The sequence below is a fragment of the Oncorhynchus tshawytscha genome, linkage group LG13, assembly GCF_018296145.1.
Source record: "Oncorhynchus tshawytscha isolate Ot180627B linkage group LG13, Otsh_v2.0, whole genome shotgun sequence".
NCBI classification, from domain to species: Eukaryota; Metazoa; Chordata; class Actinopteri; order Salmoniformes; family Salmonidae; genus Oncorhynchus; species Oncorhynchus tshawytscha.
This window is the reverse complement of record NC_056441.1, coordinates 71,461,296-71,485,098: the sequence shown is the minus strand read 5'-3', so window position 1 is coordinate 71,485,098 and position 23,803 is coordinate 71,461,296. Positions and strand designations below refer to the sequence as shown.

At 45.9% G+C, this 23,803-nt stretch overlaps 1 protein-coding gene across 2 annotated transcripts in view; it reads left to right on the top strand.

The window, feature by feature from the left end:
* Nucleotides 1-23,803, top strand: part of LOC112265637 (seizure protein 6 homolog) — a 147,959-nt gene that overhangs the window by 87,330 nt on the left and 36,826 nt on the right. For both annotated transcript variants that reach the window (XM_024443153.2, XM_024443152.2), the window contains exons 3-4: nucleotides 662-795; nucleotides 18,850-19,042. In XM_024443153.2, coding sequence (XP_024298921.1) covers nucleotides 662-795; nucleotides 18,850-19,042 — 327 coding nt within the window. The remainder of the gene's footprint in view (nucleotides 1-661; nucleotides 796-18,849; nucleotides 19,043-23,803) is intronic.

The following is a 23,803-nucleotide window of genomic DNA, read 5'->3' as shown; positions in this document are numbered from 1 at the left end:
AGCAGCCACAACTGTCAGTAAGAGTGTCCATGATTGAGTCTTTGAATGAAGAGATTGAGATAAAACTGTCTAGTTTGAGTGTTTGTGCAGCTTGTTCTGGTCGCTAGCTGCAGTGAACTGAAAAGACGAGCGACCCAGGGATGTGTGTGCTTTGGGGACCTTTAACAGAATGTGACTGGCAGAATGGGTGTTGTATGCGGAGGATGAGGGCTACATATGAAGCACACACACAAGCACACAGTAGCGTCCTGTGTCATCCCTCTCTCTGGAGGAAACTCAAAGATAGAAATAAAACAAGGCAGTCGAACAGAAAGACCTCAAGGCAACCAGAAAACCGTCTGTGGTCATTCCCTCCACCTGATCTGTCCCTCGAGCACACAATCAAAGAGGAGAGAGAGAGGGCCCCACACTATTAAAGTGGGGGGTGCTGGTGTGAGTGAGAGAGAGAGAGAGAATGGGACCAGGAAGGGTCCTTTTGGAGTGAGAGGGGTGTCTTACTTACTTGGGCCCATCGCTCCTTTAGAGCATAGACCATCAACAAAACCTATCCAACGCACTCTGCTCTGGGCAGTCTTCTCCAGATCGTTCCCCCCATGCCGGGTTAGTTAGGGGGTGTAACTGGTCCTCAATGTTTTGCTCTCTGTATTTTGTGTCCTTGCAGCTCCCTGCATCTTCAACTTGACATCACCAGAGGGCTACATAGAGACGCCCCAGCCGTCCAGCTCTCATTACTACTCCTCTGTGGACTGCACCTACACCGTCACGGTCTACACGGGCTATGGAGTAGAGATACAGGTCAGACCACCACTATTGTTGCCAGAAGAGTATTCATTGTGTCCATCAAAAGCAGTGATTGTCTATAAATAGATGGTAGATTAAACATGGAAACACACAAGACTGGCACATCCTGTCGAGAAATTACATTAGATATCCAAATGCAACATCCAAAATGGGCAATTGGCTCATTGGCAATAGCACACTAGTTCTTCAAAATGATGATGGCCACTCAGTCACCAAGGTCTTTACTGTCATTCTGCAGCGACTGACCTTTGGAAGCTGACACAGTGATTTCAACAGGGAATCTGCCTCCACCTGAACCGCCTCATTCACATGACTAACTCTCCAGCTAAACTTCCTGCTCTCATAAAATATACAATATCCATTACCCCTCTGACCATCCAGATGTTTGGCCTAATATATTTTGGATGAAAATGGATATGTACCACAAGTCATTCTCAATGATGCATCCCAGCTGCATCTTCAGCGAAAGAGGAGAAAATGAGGAGGGTGGAGAGAGGTGAACATTCCTCCTCTCCTCTGTTCCTCCTCTCATTGCCAGCCTGTGCTTTCTATCACCCGGGACAGCAGCACATGTATACAGTGGGGGGAAAAAGTATTTAGTCAGCCACCAATTGCGCAAGTTCTCCCACTTAAAAAGATGAGAGAGGCCTGTAATTTTCATCATAGGTACACTCCAACTATGACAGACAAAATTAGAAAAAAAATCCAGAAAATCACATTGTATTGCAAATTATGGTGGAAAATAAGTATTTGGTCACCTACAAACAAGCAAGATTTCTGGCTCTCACAGACCTGTAACTTCTTCTTTAAGAGGCTCCTCTGTCCTCCACTCGTTACCTGTATTAATGGCACCTGTTTGAACTTGTTATCCGTATAAAAGACACCTGTCCACAACCTCAAACAGTCACACTCCAAACTCCACTATGGCCAAGACCAAAGAGCTGTCAAAGGACACCAGAAACAAAATTGTAGACCTGCACCAGGCTGGGAAGACTGAATCTGCAATAGGTAAGCAGCTTGGTTTGAAGAAATCAAATGTGGGAGCAATTATTAGGAAATGGAAGACATACAAGACCACTGATAATCTCCCTCGATCTGGGGCTCCACGCAAGATCTCACCCCGTGGGGTCAAAATGATCACAAGAACGGTGAGCAAAAATTCCAGAACCACACGGGGGGACCTAGTGAATGACCTGCAGAGAGCTGGGACCAAAGTAACAAAGCCTACCATCAGTAACACACTACGCCGCCAGGGACTCAAATATTGCAGTGCCAGATGTGTCCCCCTGCTTAAGCCAGTACATGTCCAGGCCCGTCTGAAGTTTGCTAGAGAGCATTTGGATGATCCAGAAGAAGATTGGGAGAGTGTCATATGATCAGATGAAACCAAAACATAACTTTTTGGTAAAAACTCAACTCGTCGTGTTTGGAGGACAAAGAATGCTGAGTTGCATCCAAAGAACACCACACCTACTGTGAAGCATGGGGGTGGAAACATCATGCTTTGGGGTTGTTTTTCTGCAAAGGGACCAGAACGACTGATCCATGTAAAGGAAAGAATGAATGGGGCCATGTATTGTGAGATTTTGAGTGAAAACCTCGTTCCATCAGCAAGGGCATTGAAGATTAAACGTGGCTGGGTCTTTCAGCATGACAATGAACCCAAACACACCGCCCGGGCAACGAAGGAGTGGCTTCGTAAGAAGCATTTCAAGGTCCTGGAGTGGCCTAGCCAGTCTCCAGATCTCAACCCCATAGAAAATCTTTGGAGGGAGTTGAAAGTCCGTGTTGCCCAGCAACAGCCCCAAAACATCACTGCTCTAGAGGAGATCTGCATGGAGGAATGGGCCAAAATACCAGCAACAGTGTGTGAAAACCTTGTGAAGACTTACAGAAAACGTTTGACATCTGTCATTGCCAATAAAGGGTATATAACAAAGTATTGAGATAAACTTTTGTTATTGACCAAATACTTGTTTTCCACCATCATTTGCAAATAAATTCATTAAAAATCCTACAATGTGATTTTTTGGATGTTTTTACCCATTTTGTCTGTCATAGTTGAAGTGTACCAATGATGAAAATTACAGGCCTCTCTCATCTTTTTAAGTGGGAGAACTTGCACAATTGGTGGCTGACTAAATACTTTTTTGCCCCACTGTATATCCATCTTCTCTCTCATTGCCTTTAATTATTCCAAGTGATTTAGATTTAGAGCTTCTTCTCTTCATCAATTACTTATGGATTATGTTGGTCTACGGGACTCTTTTAATGCCATCCTGCTAAAATGTCTCCACAGAACCTCTTAACTTGATTAAAGAGACCTTACCCTCGGGTTGATTGACTAAATAGTATGGGATTTAGACAATGGTTGGATCACGCCTTTACACCCGCTGTACTCCTCTACACCCAGTCTACACCCCTCTACACCCCCGTACATCCCGCTACACCCTTCTACACCCATCTACACCATACAGCCCCTCTACACCACACTATAGATCACCACACTGAATCAACATCATCCTATACCCTTCTACATGCAATCTACACCCCTCTACAGCCCTCTGCAGTCTTTTACAGCCCTCTACAATCCTGTACAGCCCTCTACACCTCTCTCCACCCAGTCTACACCCCTCTAAACCCATCTACATGCCTCTAAACCATTCTACACCACTCTACACCCCTCTACAGCTCTCTACACAACCCTACACCCATCTCCTTCTCTCTACACCTCCCTACAGCCTACTATACCTGCAGCCCTCTACACCCGTCTACACTCGTCTACACTCGTCTACACCCGTCTACACTCATCTACACCCCTCGACACCACTCTATATCCATCTATACACCCCTTTACACCCCTCTACGGCTTTCTACACCTCCCTAAACCCCTTACACCCCCAGCGCTCTACACCTCTCTACAACCGTCTACACATAGTATACACCCATCTACACCCTCTAGACCCAACAGCCCTCTACACACCTCTACACCCCTCTAAACCCCTCTACACCCAGTCTACACCTGTCTACAGCGCCTAAGCCCCCGCTTTACCACAAACCCACACACCCCACACCCCCATACGCCTATTACACCCCCAGCCCTCTACACCCCTTTACACCCCTTCACAGCTTTCTAAACCCCCTATACCCCTGTATACCTCTCTACTCCCCCTACACCCCTGTACACCTCTCTACTCCCCCTACACCCCTGTACATCTCTCTACTCCCCCTACACCCATGTACACCTCTCTACTCCCCCTACACCCCTGTACACCTCTCTACTCCCCCTACACCCATGTACACCTCTCTACTCCCCCTACACCCTGTACACCTCTCTACTCCCCTACACCCATGTACACCTCTCTACTCCCCCTACACCCCTGTACATCTCTCTACTCCCCCTACACCCATGTACACCTCTCTACTCCCCCTACACCCCTGTATACCTCTCTACTCCCCCTACACCCATGTACACCTCTCTACTCCCCCTACACCCCTGTACACCTCTCTACTCCCCCTACACCCATGTACACCTCTCTACTCCCCCTACACCCCTGTACACCTCTCTACTCCCCCTACACCCCTGTACACCTCTCTACTCCCCTACACCCCTGTATACCTCTCTACTCCCCCTACACCCCTGTACACCTCTCTACTCCCCCTACACCCCTGTACACCTCTCTACTCCCCCTACACCCCTGTACACCTCTCTACTCCCCCTACACCCCTGTACACCTCTCTACTCCCCCTACACCCCTGTACACCTCTCTACTCCCCCTACACCCCTGTACACCTCTCTACTCCCCCCTACACCCCTGTACACCTCTCTACTCCTCCCTACACCCCTGTACACCTCTCTACTCCCCCTACACCCCTGTACACCTCTCTACTCCCCCTACACCCCTGTACACCTCTCTACTCCCCCTACACCCCTGTACACCTCTCTACACCACTCTACAGCCCTCTACTCCCCCTACACCTCTCTACACCACCCTACACCTCTCTACTCCCCCTACAGCCTTGTACTCCTCTCTACACCACTCTACAGCCCTCTAAACCACGCTACACCTCTCTACCCCCCTACACCCCTGTACACCTCTCTACACCACTCTACAGCCCTCTAAACCACCATACACCTCTCAACACCCCTGTACACCTCTCTACACCACTCTATACCTCTCTACACCCCCTACAGCCTACCCAACCCAGTCTACATCCCTCTACACCCATCTGCACTCGTCTACACCCCTCTAAACCATTCTACACCCCTCTACACCCATCTACACCCCTCTAAACCCTCTACACCCCACTACACCTCCAGCCCTCTACACCCATCTACACCCCTCTACACCCATCTGCACTCGTCTACACCCCTCTTCTAAAAACCATTATACACCCCTCTAAACCCAGTCTACACCCATCGACACCCCTCTAAACCCTCTATACCCCTCTACACCTCCAGCCCTCTACACCCAGTCTACACCCATCTAAACCTCTACACCCCTCTAAACCCAGTCTACACCCATCTACAGCCCTCTAAACCCTCTACACCCCTCTACACCTCTACCTACACCCCACTTGACGGCGGAAAGGAATGTATGTTTTAAGTGCATTTCCTGCTATTGTTTTCTGCCATAGGGTGGAGAGAATTTTTTTCTAGTTTTACCATTTTACCCCTCTACATCAAGTCTACACCCCGCTACACCCCACTAAATCCAGTATAAACCTCTCTACACCCCACTTCAACCCTCTACACCCGGTCTACACTTCTATACACCCCTATACACCCCCTACCCACCCATCTACACCCCTCTAAACCAGTCTAAAGCCCTCTACAACCCCCTACACCCCTATACACCCATCTACACCCCTCTACACCCAGTCTACTCCCCTCTACACACACCACATCCCCATACACCCTATAGCCCTCTACACCCCATTACAACCACCTACACCCCTCTTCACCCCACTACACCTCCTCTATACCCCTCTACACCCTCTGACCCTACACCCCACTACACCCAATCTATACCCCTCTACACCCCCTGCATCCCTCTACACCCCTACACCCATTTACAAACCCTACACCCCTCTTCACCCCTCTACACCTCAATACACCCCCTGACCCTACACCCCACTACACCCAGTCTAAACCCCCTACATCCCTCTACACCCTTCTACACCCCCACACTCCACACCCCTCTACCTTATACACCCTTCTACATCACTATACACCGAGTCTATACCCCTCTACACACATTTTACCCCCCTTTACACCATCTACAACCCTCTACACCTGTCTACACCCTCTACATCCAGTCTACACCCCTCTACAGTCCTCCACCACCCTCCACACCCATATACACCACTCTACACCCCCCTACACCCACCCATCTGCACCCCTCTACACCCTACATCCCTCTACACCCCTCTACATCATATACCCCTCTACACCACTATACACTGAGTCTATACCCGTCTACACACAGTCTACACCCCTCTACACCAAACACTACTCTACAATCAGTCTACACCCATTTACAACACTCTACACCCAGGGCAGGCTCTACACTTTTGGGGGTACAAAGCGAGATTTGTTTGTGGGCCCCTCCCAAACCTTGTGGGCAAAGTCTTTTAGTGATCCTCCCCCCATCATGACGGTGGAGAAAAATGTATGTTTTAGAGTACATTCTTTTCCAATTTGACAGCTAATTTCCTGCAGTTCTACACATTTTGCCATGACTTATGCCATGTTAATGATATCTGAGTGAGAGGGACTAACAAAATCAATAGGGGCCCCCTTGAGGTCAGGGCCCCTGGACACTTGCCCTGCGTGACTGGTTGGTATTCGGCCATGATTACTACAAGTTTAGACAGCTGATGAGACTAATTTACCAATCACATTTTTTAAAATCTGAAATGGCATATTGAGTGACTGTCAGTGACTAACATAAGAAAATAAAAATAGCTGATGCATAACCAAATGTCGAACTTGCACCTTATATATTCTACTTTTCTAACTCTCTTTTTTTGTTGTTGGGTTGGGGGCCCCTTAGCAGCCTGGGACCCTAATCGACCACTTATGTCGCTTATGCCTGGAGCTGGCACACCCCTCTATAGCCCGATACACCCCTCTATAGCCCCATGCACGCCTCTATAGCCCCATACACCCCTCTATAGCCCCATGCACCCCTGTATAGCCCCATACACCCCTCTATAGCCCCATACATCCCTCTATAGCCCCATGCACCCCTCTATAGCCCCATGCACCCCTCTATAGCCCCATACACCCCTCTATAGCCCCATACACCCCTCTATAGCCCCATGCACCCCTCTATAGCCCCTCTATACCCCTCACCCCATCACCCCTCTAGCCCCATACACCCCTCTATAGCCCCATACACCCCTCTATAGCCCCATACACCCCTCTATACCCCTCTGCACTTCAGCTGGTATCAAGTCTACTGCCGCTGCCTCTCTCTGGCGCTCGTTGTCGCCAGTTTACTCATTATTACACACACCTGCCACCACCGTTACGCACTCCTGCGCCTTATGAGACTCACCTGGACTCCATCACCTTCCTGATTACCTCCCCCATATCTGTCACTCCCCTTGGTTCTTTCCTCGGGCGTTATTGACTCTGTTTCTATTTCATGTCTGTATGTTTTTGTGTTTCTTGTTCTGTACTATGTTCTGTACTATGTTCTGATAATTTCGCGCTCCCTGTACTTGCTTCCCGACTTCCAGAGTACACGTTACAGGTAGCTTAATGGTCAGATAGTCGATTTGTGTCATTCCGTTTCTTAAAGACTGGGTTGATTATTCCTCTTATCTGGAAATCTTTTGGATTAATCTACTTCAAAGGACTTCTCTAGGCCAGGGGGCTTTAAAGAATGTGGGTCTGAACAACTCCAGTTTATCCTCCACTTTAGAGTAAGGATTTAAACGTTTGCCTTCATGTAGGCCTTAGAAGATCAAAACTGATGTGGATTAACCACCCAACAGTGGTAGTTGTCATGTGAAGGTAGGATAGTCCGCAGTGATTAACTGTAGGCCCAAGTCTGTGGGAGTTCATAGATTCATAGATTAGTGCACTGCAGACCCAACTAAAATATGCTCATTTCCTAACCAAGGACTGCATTTGATATGAGAGCCCAGACCAGTAGTTATGTCCACTCCAGCAGTGTGTAGGTGGTGGGACAGGATCTTTAAGCAGCTCACTGAAGCCATGGTGGGTAGTACTGCAGAGTATCGACTGATGGGTCAATATTCCCAACTACTCTGGCTTTAATGGACCTTGGTACGGTTCAATAAAGTACAGTTCTATCTGCAGTCTCTGTCTGGGTTGATGGCAGAGACTGATTAGGATTTATCTGTCACTGCTTTAATAAAGAGTAGCGCAGTCTGTCAGTTCAATATCCGGTGAGTTTCACCCTGAAACCTTTTGGAGGACTGAGGAAGAGTGCTTCACTAAAGACTGTCTGGGATGATAGTTCATATCTAAATATATGGAAATATTGACTACTAGGCTACAACAAAATTGCTAGAAAATATATATATGTTCAAACACAGTCGTTTCTCCATTTTCTTTCTGTGTGAGTCGAGGAAATGTTTCTCTCATATGTAAATCATTCTCCACTGTGCACACGCTTCGTAGTGAAATGGCATACAGTTTGTGCGCCACAGACTGCAGAAGATTACATAAACCTGGGAGCAGAGGGTAATGGATTTATCAACCTCAGCCATGAGCCACCCACAGCTGGAACATGTAGGCTACATTATGCCTGTAAATCATTATTACCATAAACATGATGTTTGTCCTGAACCTTTGACTAATGTATTAGGTTACTGTGTGCCAGAGGGAGGAGGCATGCAGCATTCAGTCACCTGGATGACGCCGACAGAGATGGTCGCCTCGCTTCGCGTTCTTAGGAAACTATGCAGTATTTTTTTTAAATTTGTATGTATTATTTCTTACATTGTTACCCCAGGAAATCTTAAGTCTTATTACATACAGCTGGGAAGAACTATTGGATACAAGAGCAAAGTCAACTTACCAACATTATGGCCTGGTCAAAATAAAACATAATAAAAAGTACATTTGAATGACACTAAGTGGCAGTGCAGGTGTTTGTACACATGCATATACACACACAGTCTCATTCAAATAAACACATACAAGAACAGACATGCACACAAACATATACAGTTGGCATTGCTGTTATGATTTTAGATGTCCTTGATGTCCTTTGTCTTAAATATATTCTTTTGTTTTATTATTTGATTTGATTTGCATTATTGTTTGCTGTTTTCTGTCTTTTCCTTTTTTCTCTTTAGTTCATTCTCTTGGTTGTTGGTGCATTGGGTGGGGGATATTGGGGGTGGGGAATGGAATTAAATGTATTTTCTATTTTCTATTTTTCTTCCTGGGGAGGACTGTGGGAGGGGTCTCGAATGGTTGAGGGACAGCGATTTGGGAACTGTGGGGGGTCTTGGAGGGTTCGGCTTCACGTTTTTTGGCCTGGTGGTAGATTGGTCGTGACCTTGAGCAAGGCAATGACCCTGGATGCTTCTATGTGTCGCTCTGAATGTGAATCTGTTGGATGACTGATATTGTATGTTTAGAAAATTCGATAAATAAAATAATAAATACACATTTTAAAACATTATGACCAGGAATACAACTTTCCCGAAGCAGATCCTCTGTTTGGACCACCACCCAGGACCATGGATCGGATCCCAGTAGGCGACCCAAAACAACGCCACCGTAGAAGGGGCAGACGGAGCGGTCTTCTGGTCAGGCTCCGTAGACGGGCACATCGCTCACCGCACCTGAGTATACTACTCGCCAATGTCCAGTCTCTTGACAACAAGGTAGACAAAATTCGAGTAAGGGTTGCCTTCCAGAGAGACATCAGAGATCCCCCCCCCCTCCCCAAGCAGACACCTCGACGGCCCTGAAAGAAATTCATAGGACTCTATGTAAACTGGAAACCACATATCCGGAGGCTGCATTTATTGTAGCTGGGGATTTTAACAAGGCTAATCTGAAAACAAGGCTCCTTAAATTTTATCAGCATATCGAATGCACGACCCAGGCTGGCAAAATTCTGGGTCATTGCTACTCTAACTTCTGCGACGCATACGAAGCCCTTCCTTCCCCTCCTTTCAGCAAATCTGACCACGACTCCATTTTGTTGCTCTCAGCCTATAGACAGAAACTAAAACAGGAAACGCCCATGCTAAGGACGGTTCAACGCTGGTCCAACCAATCTGATTCCACAGTTCCAAGATTGCTTTGATCACGTGGACTGGGATATGTTCCGGATAGCCTCAAACAACAACATTGATGTGTATGCTGATTCTGTGAGTGAGTTTATTAGCAAGCGCATCGGTGATGTTGTACCCACGGTGACTATTAAAACCTTCCCCAACCAGAAACCGTGGATTGATGACAGCATTTCGGCAAAACTGAAAGCTCGAACCACTGCTTTTAATCATGGGAAGGCAACCGGAAACATGACTGAATACAAACTGTGTAGCTATTCCCTCCGCAAGGCAATCAAACAAGCTAAGCGTCAGTATAGAGACAAAGTAGAGTCACAATTCAATGGCTCAGATACGAGACATATGTGACAGGGTCTACAGTCAATCACGGATTACAAAAAGAAAACCAGCCCAATTGCAGACACCGACGTCTTGCTCCCAGACAAACTAAACAACTTCTTTGCTCGCTTTGAAGATATTACAGTTCCACTGACACGGTCCACTAGCAAAACCTGCGGGCTCCCCTTCACCGCAGCCAACGTGAGTAAAACATTTAAACGTGTTAACCCTCGCAAGGCTGCTGGCCCAGACGGCATCCCTAGCCGAGTCCTCAGAACATGCGCAGACCAGCTGGCTGGTGTGTTTACGGACATATTCAATCAATCCCTATACCAGTCGGCTGTTCCCACATGCTTCAAGAGGGCCACTATTGTTTCTGTTCCCAAGAAAGCAAAGGTAACTGAGCTAAACGACTATTGCCCCATAGCACTCACTTCCATCATCATGAAGTGCATTGAAAGACTAGTCAAGGATCATATCACATCCACCCTACCTGACACCCTAGACCCACTCCAATTTGCTTACCGCCCGAATAGGTCCACAGACGATGCAATCGCAATCACACTGCACACGCCCTAACCCATCTGGACAAGAGGAATACCTATGTAAGAATGCTGTTCATCCATTACAGCTCAGCATTTAACACCTTGGTACACTCCAAACTCGTCATCAAGCTCGAGACCCTGGGTCTCGACCCAGCCCTGTGCATCTGGGTCCTGGACTTTCTGACGGGCCACCCCCAGGTGGTGAGGGTAGGAAACAACATCTCCACCCCGCTGACCATCAACACTGGGCCCCCACAAGGGTGTGTTCTCAGCCCTCTCCTGTCTCCCTGTTCACCCATGACTCTTGTCACCAAAAACACTCACAAACTTTTACAGATGCACAATCGAGAGCATTCTGCCCACAAGCGTAAGGCTCTCCAGAGGGTAGTGAGGTCTGCACAATGCATCACCGGGGGCAAACTACCTGCCCTCCAGAACACCTACACCACCCGATGTCACCGGAAGGCCAAAAAGATCATCAAGGACAACAACCACCTGAGCCACTGCCTGTTCACCCCGTTATCATCCAGAAGGCGAGGTCAGTACAGGTGCATCAAAGCTGGGACCGAGAGACTGAAAAACATCTTCTAATTCAAGGCCATCAGAATGTTAAACAGCCATCACTAACATTGAGTGGCTGCTGCCAACATACTGACTCAAATCTTTAGCCACTTTAATAATAAAATATTGGATGTAATAAATGTTTCACTAGTCACTTTAAACAATGCCACTTTATATAATGTGTACATACCCTACAATACTCATCTCATATGTATATGCTGTGCTCTATACCATCCACTGCACCCTCCTATGCCGTTCGGCCATCGCTCATCCATATATTTGTATGTACATATTCTTATTCATTCCTTTACACTTGTGTATAAGGTAGTTGTTGTGAATTTGTCAGATTGCTAGTTAGATATTACTGCATTGTCGGAACTAGAAGCACAAGCATTTTGCTACACTCGCATTAACATCTGCTAACCATGTGTATGTGACCAATAAAAATGGATTTGATTTGATTTGACCTGCAACATGTTAATAGCACAGTGGCTCCCTCCCTGACTGAACCCTGATAGAGTTCAGGCTGTAGCCCACAGGGCTTTAGCTGTGCTTAGCCAGTCTCACTGACTCCCAGTACACTAAAGCACACGGCTCAGACCTTTTACTGAATCAATACTCCACTCTGATCTCCTGATAGATAGTCCACAACTCAATCATAACTAGGCAGCTGGAGGCAAGTGAAAACAAGGGCCTGTTGATGACCTGTCCTCATCTGTGGGAGAGAGTGCTCTCGCACATTGGCTGAACCGGGCTGTCTGCATTGTGTCCCACCCACCATCCGCCAACCCCCTCTTCTACTCTACTGCTACTCTCTGTTCATCATATATGCAAAGTCACTTCAACCATATCTACATATACATACTACCTCAATCAGCCTGACTAACCGGTGTCTGTATGTAGCCTCTCTACTGTTATAGCCTCTACTGCTACTCTCTGTTCATCATATATGCATAGTCACTTCAACCATATCTACATATACATTCTACCTCAATCAGCCTGACTAACCGGTGTCTGTATGTAGCCTCGCTACTATTATAGCATCGCTATAAGCCTGTCTTTTTACTGTTGTTTTATGTCTTTACCTACCTATTGTGCACCTAATACCTTTTTTGCACTATTGGTTAGAGTCTGTAAGTAAGCATTTCACTGTAATGTTGTATTCGGCGCACGTGACAAACTTTGATTTGATTTGAGTGTAACCAACTTCATATAGAAACCCAGAAGAAAGGCACACAGACACCCACACTTCAGTTTGACTTGGTTTTTATCTGCAGTAAAATATATAAAACAGTGATGACCGGCATTGACAGGACGATCACAGTCACACGTTCACTACTCTCAGAATATCTCTCTCTGACTGAAGAGCAGGCAGACCAACTTTCCAAATAGGGGAGAAGCACTTAAAACCCACTAGTTGTTCTTTCAAGGAAAATAATACAAAAATGTTACATCTGAAGACCTCTCGTATTGCCAACCTTATTACAATGACATCAAATATTTACATGACAACACATAATGAAAGGAAACTTTATATATATCACACCTTTTTTTTGAAGTGAATGGTTTCACCCACTACTCTGCCCGTGAACTGTGGTGTTATGCGCAGTGCCAGCGAGGTTGAAGGAAACTCTACATTTTCGCTTTGTCACAAGAGCAGTATCTTCAGCAATGAGAGCTCACCAGTAATATGTACTATACATTAACCTAGTAGCATGTGTGTATCAAACTTGTATCTATATCTCTGAAATAAGATGACTTTGCACTTCCAAATGGCTCTGATGTTTCAGCTCAGGCAGTAGAAGCTGTCAAACAGCTACCTCCACATCCTATAAAATGTAATTTTATAGCCTCTTCTCTCCGATCCTCTCTCCTCCTTCACAATCACCAGCTCTCTCTGTACCAGGCCTCTCCTCCTCTCTCCTCTCCTCTACCCTCCTCTCTCTGTACCAGGCCTCTCCTCCTCTCTCCTCTCCTCTACCCTCCTCTCTCTGTACCAGGCCTCTCCTCCCCTCTCCTCTCCTCTACCCTCCTCTCTCTGGACCAGTCCTCTCCTCTCCTCTCCTCTCCTCTCCTCTCCTCTCCTCTCCTCTCCTCTCCTCTCCTCTCCTCTCCTCTCCTCTCCTCTCCTCTCCTCTCCTCTCCTCTCCTCTCCTCTCCTCTCCTCTCCTCTCCTCCAGGCCTCTCCTCTCCTCTCATCCAGGCCTCTCCTCTCCTCTCTTCTCTCTGGACCAGGCCTCTCCTCTCTTCTCTCTGGACCAGGCCTCTCCTCCTCTCTTCCCTCCCCTCCTCTCTCTGGACCAGGCCTCTCCCCCTCCCCTCCTCTCTCTGGACCAGACCTCTCCTCCTCTCTCCCCTCCCCTCCTCTCTCTGGATCAGACCTCTCCTCCCCTCTCCCCTCCCTTCCCCTCCTCTCTCTGGACCAGGCCTCTCCTCCTCTCTCCTCTCCCTCCTCTCTCTGGACCAGACCTCTCCTCCTCTCTCCCCTCCCCCTCCTCTCTCTGGACCAGACCTTTCCTCTCCTCTCTTCTCTCTGGACCAGACCTCTCCTCCTCTCTCCCCTCCCCTCCTCTCTCTGGACCAGACCTTTCCTCTCCTCTCTTCTCTCTGGACCAGGCCTCTCCTCCTCTCTCCTCTCCCCTCCTCTCTCTGGATCAGGCCCTTGTGTTTTTCTTTCCTTACAGTGAATGTTGTCCTGTTGTCAGTTGCACTGATGCCTGTTAGGAACCATGCAGGGGCCATGGAGGAGCTGGGAGAAGTGCAATTAGCATGTTCCACATGGGCTGTGTGAACACAACACTGGGGGAAAGAGAAGCAAGGAGATGCACTTAGTGGCAGTGAGAGAGCACAGCTCTCTCTAATCTCACTGTACTTGTTTGTCTTGTCAGCACTACTGAGCACCGGTACTGTGCACCACCTGGGTGACAGTGTAAATAACTTGCCATGACAATGTCGACTGTTTTCTCACTGCTCTTCCCTCACTGAGACAAGAGAGTGTTGAACACCACAATCTGGAGTCTGTTTCAGCCCCACAATCTGGAGTCTGTTTCAGCCCAACGGCATCCCAGCACTAGGGCTCCCGAGTGGCGCAGCGGTCTAAGGCACTGAATTTCAGTGCTAGAGGCGTCAGTACAGACCCTGGTTTGATTCCAGGCTGTATCACAATTGTCCCAGCGTTGTCCGGGTTAGGGTTTGGCCGGGGTAGGCCAAATTAAAAAGTCTCCGGGACACCAGGTTTGTGAACTTGAGCTTTCTGGCTAAGACAACAAAGGTCCTTACAAGACTGTAATGTCCTCTGACTCAGAGTGAAGTGCTGGTTATTTTCAGTGTTATTCATTTCTATCCCTAACACTGAACTCAGCGGGACAAGTGGCAGGAATGGCAGCCATGTTAGTTCACATCCTGAGTTTCCTCTCATTTCGTGATGTGCACCTGCTGTCTCCAGGCAGACACTGACAGGATCAGGCAGTAGATGAGACTGCTGACCTCTATCTGGGAAAGCTCCCACATGGTGACCCTCACAACACCACAGCCACTCTCTGGAAGTGGCTACAGTCACACCTGCTGCCACACAGGCAAATCTCCAGTGCCATGCCTGACAGTCAGAGAGTCATAGAGGGAGTGTGAAAGGAAAGAAAGAAGAGAGGGAGGGAAAGTCCATTACTCATCTCTCCTTCTGACTTGTACTCGGTTTGCCTCTTTTGTACCTTGCTATTGTTGGGAGAGGATTTGAAGTTCACCAATGTGGTAGGGTTTTTAGATGTGGAGAGTGCAGCACTTTAGAATCCTTTCTGGTGGGTTTTTAAAGATGCATTTTGTCCTGGTCAAGGTGGGTCAGCTACAGTATCAGCTATCAGCAGCCTGCTCATCTGTCTTGGATTCAGTCTGCTGTAAGGCTGTAGGCTGGAAGACAGCTCCCCTTACTCTCCTCTCCCTACCCCTCCCACGTCACCTTGTTGTAAACTTCGTAGACTATTTTATGCAAGGAAATAACAAGGAAGGGACAGAGAGTTGAGGAATTAAGAGATCAGAAAGGGTTTCAAGAGGTATTCTGAGATTTAGAGACAGAACAAGGAGGACAGAGAGAAAGCAAAGAATGGAGGGAGAGAGAGCGATGGAGAATTGGATGAATGAGAATCGGATAGAAAAGTTCCAGAGTGTTTCAGTTGGAAGACTAACAGGATCAATATAACACAATGTTAATAAACATTATGCAGGCTCCTCCTCTTAGGAGTTGCTATATTGTTCAATCAGTGTTAATGTTAATAAACATTATGTAGGCTCCTCCTCTTAGGAGTTGTTCTATTGTTCAATCAGTGTTAATGTTAATAAACATTATGCAGGCTCCTCCTCTTAGGAGTTGTTATATTGTTCAATCAGTGTTAATGTTAATAAACATTATGTAGGCTCCTCCTCTTAGGAGTTGTTATATTGTCCAATCAGTGTTAATGTTAATAAACATTATTTAGGCTCCTCCTCTTAGGAGTTGTTCTATTGTTCAATCAGTGTTAATGTTAATAAACATTATGTAGGCTCCTCCTCTTAGTAGTTGTTATATTTCTCTTACTATTTCTCTTATTTCTCCTACTTCTCTTTTGTCCTCAGTACATAGTTTGGTGCCTGCTGTCCAGTTTGGTTCCACATACTGTAATCTCTTCTCTCTGTAGACAACTACTCAGCTCTTCACCTTCAGCCGACCTCAGCAGGAACAACCTCCACAGATCTGCATTCAACCGGCCCCTCAAGCCAGGATTACTCAGGTGTTCAAGTAGAAACAGGCTTTCAGGAAGAAAGACTCAGCTCAGGGTGACACTGTCCAATTTCCTCCGGAAGAACTTAACTAGTTTTACTGCTTCTCTCTTACCATTCAGTGGCCTCAGGTCTCATGTAATAGCAGCTTTTGTTTGTGCCTGACTTGCCAGAACCTTTCAAGGACAGGCATATCAATGCACACAGGAAACCACACAAAGTCTCCCTTTTCAGTCTGTGTGCCATGATTTGTACCTGTGTGATCTACACAAACGTGTGTTTTTTTGTGTATGGTATTATGTGTGTTATATATATGGTATGTAAATTGTCTATCAGTGTGTTTTGTGTCTGCAGTGTCGGCCCAGGTGTCACTGTGTCAGGTGGCCCAGACAGACAGACCTCTTAGCCTCCCTCAGTATTAGCCAGCAGAACCAAGACTCTCCATGTATGGCCCTGGGGCCCTCACTGTGGGGGCCAGGGGACGACTGTCTCTTTATCTCTCCTCTCTCCTCTCCTCCTCATGGCCCAGTTCTCCTGTCTGGAACAGATGTTAGTGCTTGTGCTCTATCCCTTCCCTACCCCCAACTGAATCATTCTCTATAATTAGCTAGCAGCCCACATACTGTAGTACCCTCACAGACACTCACACAACGTACACCCAATTAGTGGAGATTTCTCCTTTATTCTCTCTCTTTTATGTCTCCCTCCTCCCCCTATTCCTTCATACCTCTGTAGAGGTAGAAGGGGAATCTCTGGAGAGGAGGACTGGTTTGCTGCAGGGAGAGATACAGAAAGCTCACTGTCGACTGCATACGTCTCCTCCCCTACAAGCGCTCCAAAATCTGTTGTTTATTTTATGAGGAAGTGTCACATGAATGATTTAGTTTCATGTGTTGCTTTTACATACAATAGTTAGCAGCACAGTCAGTTTGATTGGGACGTATTTTATTATTCTGGTGGAGGAGCTGAATTCATATTGTAGTAATTCCCCTTGAAGGGATTATGATGCTTTTAACCTTAATGTGCTGATGACCTCCTGTTTGCATATTAACGAAACAAACCACGTCCGTATCGTCAGACAGACGTGTGTTGATCCAGGATTAGATCATTGTGAGGTAGACAGTCGGGACTAATGCCAACACAAATTGGATTATCCCAACAGTATTCTAGAAGTATTTCATTGTCATGGGGATTTCAGTATAATGTGATTAGGTCGTGATGCCCTTTGTTGAATGGGACTATTATCCAATGCTTTAGCTATGAGTTCATTCATTCATAACACTACATTAACTTGTTGTTGTGCATTATATATGTCTTTAAGTTGAAAGCTGTTGCAAGGGTAGCACTGTCCTCATATGTCACACCCTGACCTTAGTATTCTTTGTTTTCCTTGTTCTTTTGGTTAGGTCAGGGTGTGACATGAGTGATGTATGTGTTTTTGTCTTATCTAGGGGTTTTGTATGTTTATGGGGCTGTTTCCTTTCTAGGTAAATTGTATGTCTATGGTTGGTTCTCAATTATAGGCAGCTGTCTATCGTTGTCTCTGATTGGGAACCATATTTAGGCAGCCATATTCTGTTGGGACTTTGTGGGTGATTATCTATGTGTATGTTAGTTGCTTATGTCAGCACAGTTTTCTTATTATAGCGTCACAGTCTTTATTGTTTTGGTTCAGGTTACTTCATGTTCTTTCTTCAATAAAGAAGAATGTATACTAACCACGCTGCGCTTTGGTCCTCACCTTCTACTCCATACGATGATCGTGACATCATAAGAGCATAATTACAGAAGCTTTATATAGTTACATCATAAGAGCATAATCACAGAAGCTTTATATAGTTACATCATAAGAGCATAATCACAGAAGCTTTATAGTGTTTAGTAAACATATGTCAGATGAATACTCATCCTTTCGTGCGCACTTAGAGGCCCCACACAGTGCCCCTTGCACCCACACAGTGCACCTCTCACCTCTAACCCTTTCTCTTTTATGTGGTCTCTCATTCACATCAGGGCAGTTTGGTGTTTTCTGTTCTTCTGTTTTTCATTTTTCCCATCCTTTTATCTGACATGTCTATTGCCCCTGTGGTACAGAGCTTTCACAGGTCAGGCCTGGAACCATCTTCTCTGTCCACACGTTCTCCAATCATACACTGGAAATCCAGCTGATGGATTCTGCCCTACATGTTCATTATCTGTTATTTAATGTTTCCATCCACACTTTCTCTGAGGTGTACTGCCTGAAATAATGACTTTTTTTCCCTTCCTGGGGGAGGTATTCTAGTTGATATGATTTCATATGGAGTGACATGGAGGCATATCTCTTAAGTGTTTTTATATGAGAGTAAACTCAGTGAAGTGACATTGAGACATATCTCTGGGTTTTATATGAGAATAAACTCTGCAGAGTGACATGGAGGCATATCTCTTAGGTGCCATCGTACGATGGTAAAAGCTCAGTGAAGGAGGCAGGCGGCTTCATCTCACCACATTTCTCTGTCACCCTGTTTACAAGTCTATGTACCTGTATGTATTGATGTGTATCCTTTACTGAACTGGTCTCCTCTGTGTGTGTTTGTCCATGCAGGTGATGAACGTGAGCCTGTGGGAGGGGGAGCGGGTGACGTTTGAGGACCTGGGGGGCGGGGAGCCCTCTGTTCTGGCCAACGAGTCTATACTGTTGAAGGGCCTGGTAGTACGCAGCTGGAGCAACCACGTCACCATCCAATTCCACAGCCAGAGACAGACCCAGCCTGGGTCCTTCCTGCTCAGATACCAAGGTAAGACCTGAGGGCAACCAAACACCCCAGCACTAGAACAGCCACCAACCAAACACCCCAGCACTAGCACAGCCACCAACCAAACACCACAGCACTAGCACAGCCACCAACCAAACAACACAGCACATGCACAGCCACCAATCAAGCACCACAGCACTAGCACAGCCACCAACCAAACAACACATCACATCGACCTAATCAAATACTGCACAACATCTAACCAAGTTTCAGAATGTGAGTTGCAACCCATATGAAGTGATCATATAGACAGGGCCTGAGAGGTTGAATTCTCCTCTCCTCTCCTCTCCTCTCCTCTCCTCTCCTCTCCTCTCCTCTCCTCTCCTCTCCTCTCCTCTCCTCTCCTCTCTCTCTCTCTCTCTCCTCTCCTCTCCTCTCCTCCCATTAGCCTCCTCCATTAGCCTCCTCCAGTACACTGGTGCTCACCCTCCCATTATACCTTGTCAACATATTGTGCTCATGTTAGCCACAAAATGACAACAGCTGTCAATTGGCAGCATAATCAGGTGGGGAAATTGCTTGGATGATGCTCTTCTAATTGTCATTTACCAGAGATTGCAGAAGGAGACTGCATGCAGTTATGAGCCGTGTTGCTTAGACATGGTGGTAAAATAGAAAAGCTACAAATATTTTTTTCCAGATTCTTTCGTTTTTGTGAGCTAATGAACTGTGGCAGGTTTGCAAATGGGGTAGTGCCATTCTGAACAATGCCTAGATTACAGGTTGAATAAGAATTGCATTTCCCACTCACCCATCCCTCTCTGAATCATGCTATGTCCCCCCTCTCGCTCGCTCGCTCTCTCCCTCTCTCTCTCCTTTGTAAGGTGTGTGGGTGGTGTTCACCACCCAGTGAGGGGGACCTTCAGGGCTTTCTGTGGCAGGCTTCTGCTGTTCTATTAAATAACATGGCAATCATACGGCAGGGCACGGAACAGCACCACTGATAATAACTTTCCGCTTCTTTACAAAACTTCCAATTACCTCACACAGTGGTGTGTGTGTGTGTGTGTGTGTGTGTGTGTGTGTGTGTGTGTCCCGCTCCACCTGTTTGATATTCTCTGAGCAGCGCGTCATGCTGATCTGTGCTGGCAATGAGGGTGGCCTATAACTTTGATTATATTTTCCCCTGTCTCTGACGTACAGTATGGTGCATTCTGTAGTCGGACAGCGACAGTGGAAATAAATAACCTAAGGGAGAGTAGTTTGACGAAATCTGGCATGTTCATAGACGGAATCTCTCTTTCTTTTGTTTTTTCTCTACCTCCCTCTCTCTCTCTTTCTCTCTCTCACTCCCTCCCTCCGTCTCTCTAGCAATGTTAATAACTGTTAATAAAAATAAATATGGTTCTGGGGGCATGCTGAATAATTTGCATATCTATTGGTCACCTTAATCACAAGTACATTAAATCTCAATGAAACACTGCCTGGAAACAAATTGAGATCCCATTAGGATACATCAAATTTAAGTTATGAATCCAGCAATCAACGAGTCAGCCATCTTTCTGCATACCTGTGGCAGAACAAGAGTTATCCTACTACACCACGACAGTGCTTGGTTAGAGGAATTGTTTGCTCAAAATACATATATTAATGATTTCCCACATACTTTGGCCGTTTCATTTTTTTATTTTGGTATAGGCTACCTATAGGCAACCTGTACAAGCTCTGTTTGTGAAGCATTGCTCTTCTAATTACTTTGGAGTCACTTTGAGGATATCTTCATGCTTTTAAGGGCTTGCTACAATGTTCCCTTTTGGCTTCCATACATTTCTGGTCCAAGGACACAAAAATAATCTATCTGGTATCTTCTGCTCTTTTGATGTGTTCAGAAAGATCTGTAATTTGATATTTTAACACCAAAACATTGATGTCTATGTTAATACATTTTTTAAAAGTAAGCTAAGAGTCTGATTGTCTACCAGGTGACATAAGCTGGAGATGGAGAGCGGTAACATTTTCATTTATACCCCATGACAGTTTTACGTGTATTGAGATGATTGCTCTGATATTACAATCTTTTTGCTCTGCAAGATCACCTTGTCCCGTAATGAGGTGTGGAGAATGTGATCAGACAAGCAGTGAACAGGAGACTGATTTGTTTTAAAGATGGACGCCGGGCAATCGGAAAGTGTCTGTCATTAAATCCTGCATAATCATCTCCTCTGGCTGAGGTGGCTAGTAATGAAATCAACACTGTCTTCATAGATTATTCCTGGGCGCAGATTGATCAAACAGTGAATTCGAGGGAACTAAAGAGCAAATTGTGTTGATCATTGCGGATGATATAAACATTTGCTCAGTATTTATGAAGCAAACATATATAAATGAGTTCTGTATTGGCATTTTACATTTAAATCGATAACCCTAGGAGAATTGGAATGCGTGCTCTCCTGCCTTGTCTTATCTATTTGTACCTTAAATACCTCTCTCGCTCTCCCTCTCTTTCTTTCTCATGTCAGGTATATACAATCAGTGGTGGTGTGTTTCTCTTCATGTACAGAACCAGTTAAAAGTCTGGACACACCTACTCAGTCAAGGATTTTTCTTTCTTTTGACTATTTTCTACATTGTAGAATAATAGTGAAGACATCAAAACTATGCAATAACACACATGGAATCATGTAGTAACCAAAAAAGTGTTAAACAAATCAAAATATATGTTATATTTGAGATTCTTCAAAGTAGCCACCCTTTGCCTTGACAACAGCTTTGCACACTCTTGGCATTCTCTCAACCAGATTCACCAGGAATGCTTTTCAAACAGTCTTGAAGGAGTTTCCACATATTCTGAGCACTTATTGGCTGCTTTTTTATTTGTATTTTATTTCACCTTTATTTAACCAGGTAGGCTAGTTGAGAACAAGTTCTCACTTACAACTGCGACCTGGCCAAGATAAGCAAAGCTTTGCGACACAAAAACAACACAGAGTTACACATGGAATAAACAAGCGTACAGTCAATAACACAATAGAAAAAAGTATATTTACAGTGTGTGGAAATGGCGTGAGGAGGTAAGGCAATAAATAGGCCATAGTACCTAAGTAATTACAATTTAGCAAATTAACACTGTAGTGATAGATGTGCAGATGATGATGTGCAAGTAGAAATACTGGTGTGCAAAAAAGTTAATAAAAACAATATGGAGATGAGGTAGGTAGATTGGGTGGGCTATTTACAGATGGGCTGTGTACAGCTGCAGCGATTGGTTAGCTGCTCAGATAGCTGATGTATAAAGTTAGTGAGGGAAAAATAAGTCTCCAACTTCAGCTATTTTTGCAATGCGTTCCAGTCATTGGCAGCAGAGAACTGGAAGCAAAGGTGGCCAAAGTAGGTGTTGGCTTTGGGGATGACCAGTGAGATATACCTTCTGGGGCGCGTGCTACGGGTGGGTGTTATCGTGACCAGTGAGCTGAGATAAGGCAGAGCTTTACCTAGCGTAGACTTATAGATGACCTGGAGTCATTGGGTCTGGTGACGAATATGTAGCGAGGGCAAGCTGACAAGAGCATACAGGTCGCAGTGGTGGGTGGTATATGTGGCTTTGGTGACAAAACGGGTGGCATTGTGATAGACTACATCCAGTTTGCTGAGTAGAGTGATGGAGGCTATTTTGTAAATGACATCGCTGAAGTCGAGGATCGGTCCGTTTTACGAGGGTATGTTTGGCGGCGTGAGTGAAGGAGGCTTTGTTGTGAATTAGGAAGCTGATTCTAGATTTAATTTTGGATTGGCAATGTTTAATATGAGTCTGGAAGGAGAGTTTACAGTCTAGACAGACACCTAGGTATTTGTAGTTGTCCACATATTCTAAGTCAGAACCGTCCAGAGTAGTGATGCTAGTCGGGCGGGCGGGTGCGGGCAGCGATCAGATGAAAAGCATGAATTTAGTTTTACTGGCGTTTAAGAACAATTGGAGGCTACGGAAGGAGTGTTGTATAGCAATGAAGGTCATTTGGAGGTTTGTTAACACAGTGTCAAAAGAAGGGCCAGATGTATACAGAATGGTGTCGCCTGAGTCGAGGTTGATAAGGGAATCACCCGCAGCAAGAGCGAATTCATTGATATATACAGAGAAAAGAGTCGGCTCGAGAATTGAACCCTGTGGTACCCCCATAGAGACTGCCAGAGGTCCGGACAACAAGCCCTCCGATTTGACACACTGAACTCTATCTGAGAAGTAGTTGGTGAACCAGGCGAGGCAGTCAATTGAGAAACCAAGGCTGTTGAGTCTGCCGATAAGAATACGGTGATTGACAGAGTCAAAAGCCTTGGCCAGGTCGATGAAGACGGCTGCACAGTACTGTCTTTTATCGATGGCGGTTATGATACCATGTAGTACCTTAATATCATTTAGCGTGGCTGAGGTGCACCTGTGACCGGCTCGGAAACCGGATTGCACAGCGGAGAAGGTACGGTGGGATTCGAAATGGTCAGTGATCTGTTTATTAACTTGGCTTTTGAAGACTTTAGAAAGGCAGGGCAGGATGGATATAGGTCTATAACAGTCTGGGTCTAGAGTGTCTTCCCCTTTGAAGAGGGGGATGACCCCGGCAGCTTTCCAATCTTTAGGGATCTCGGATGATACGAAAGACAGGTTGAACAGACTGGTAATAGGGGTTGCAACAATGGCGGCGAATAATTTTAGAAAGAGAGGATCCAGATTGTCTAGCCCAGCTGATTTGTACGGGTCCAGGTTTTGCAGCTCTTTCAGAACATCTGTTATCTGGATTTGGTTGAAGGAGA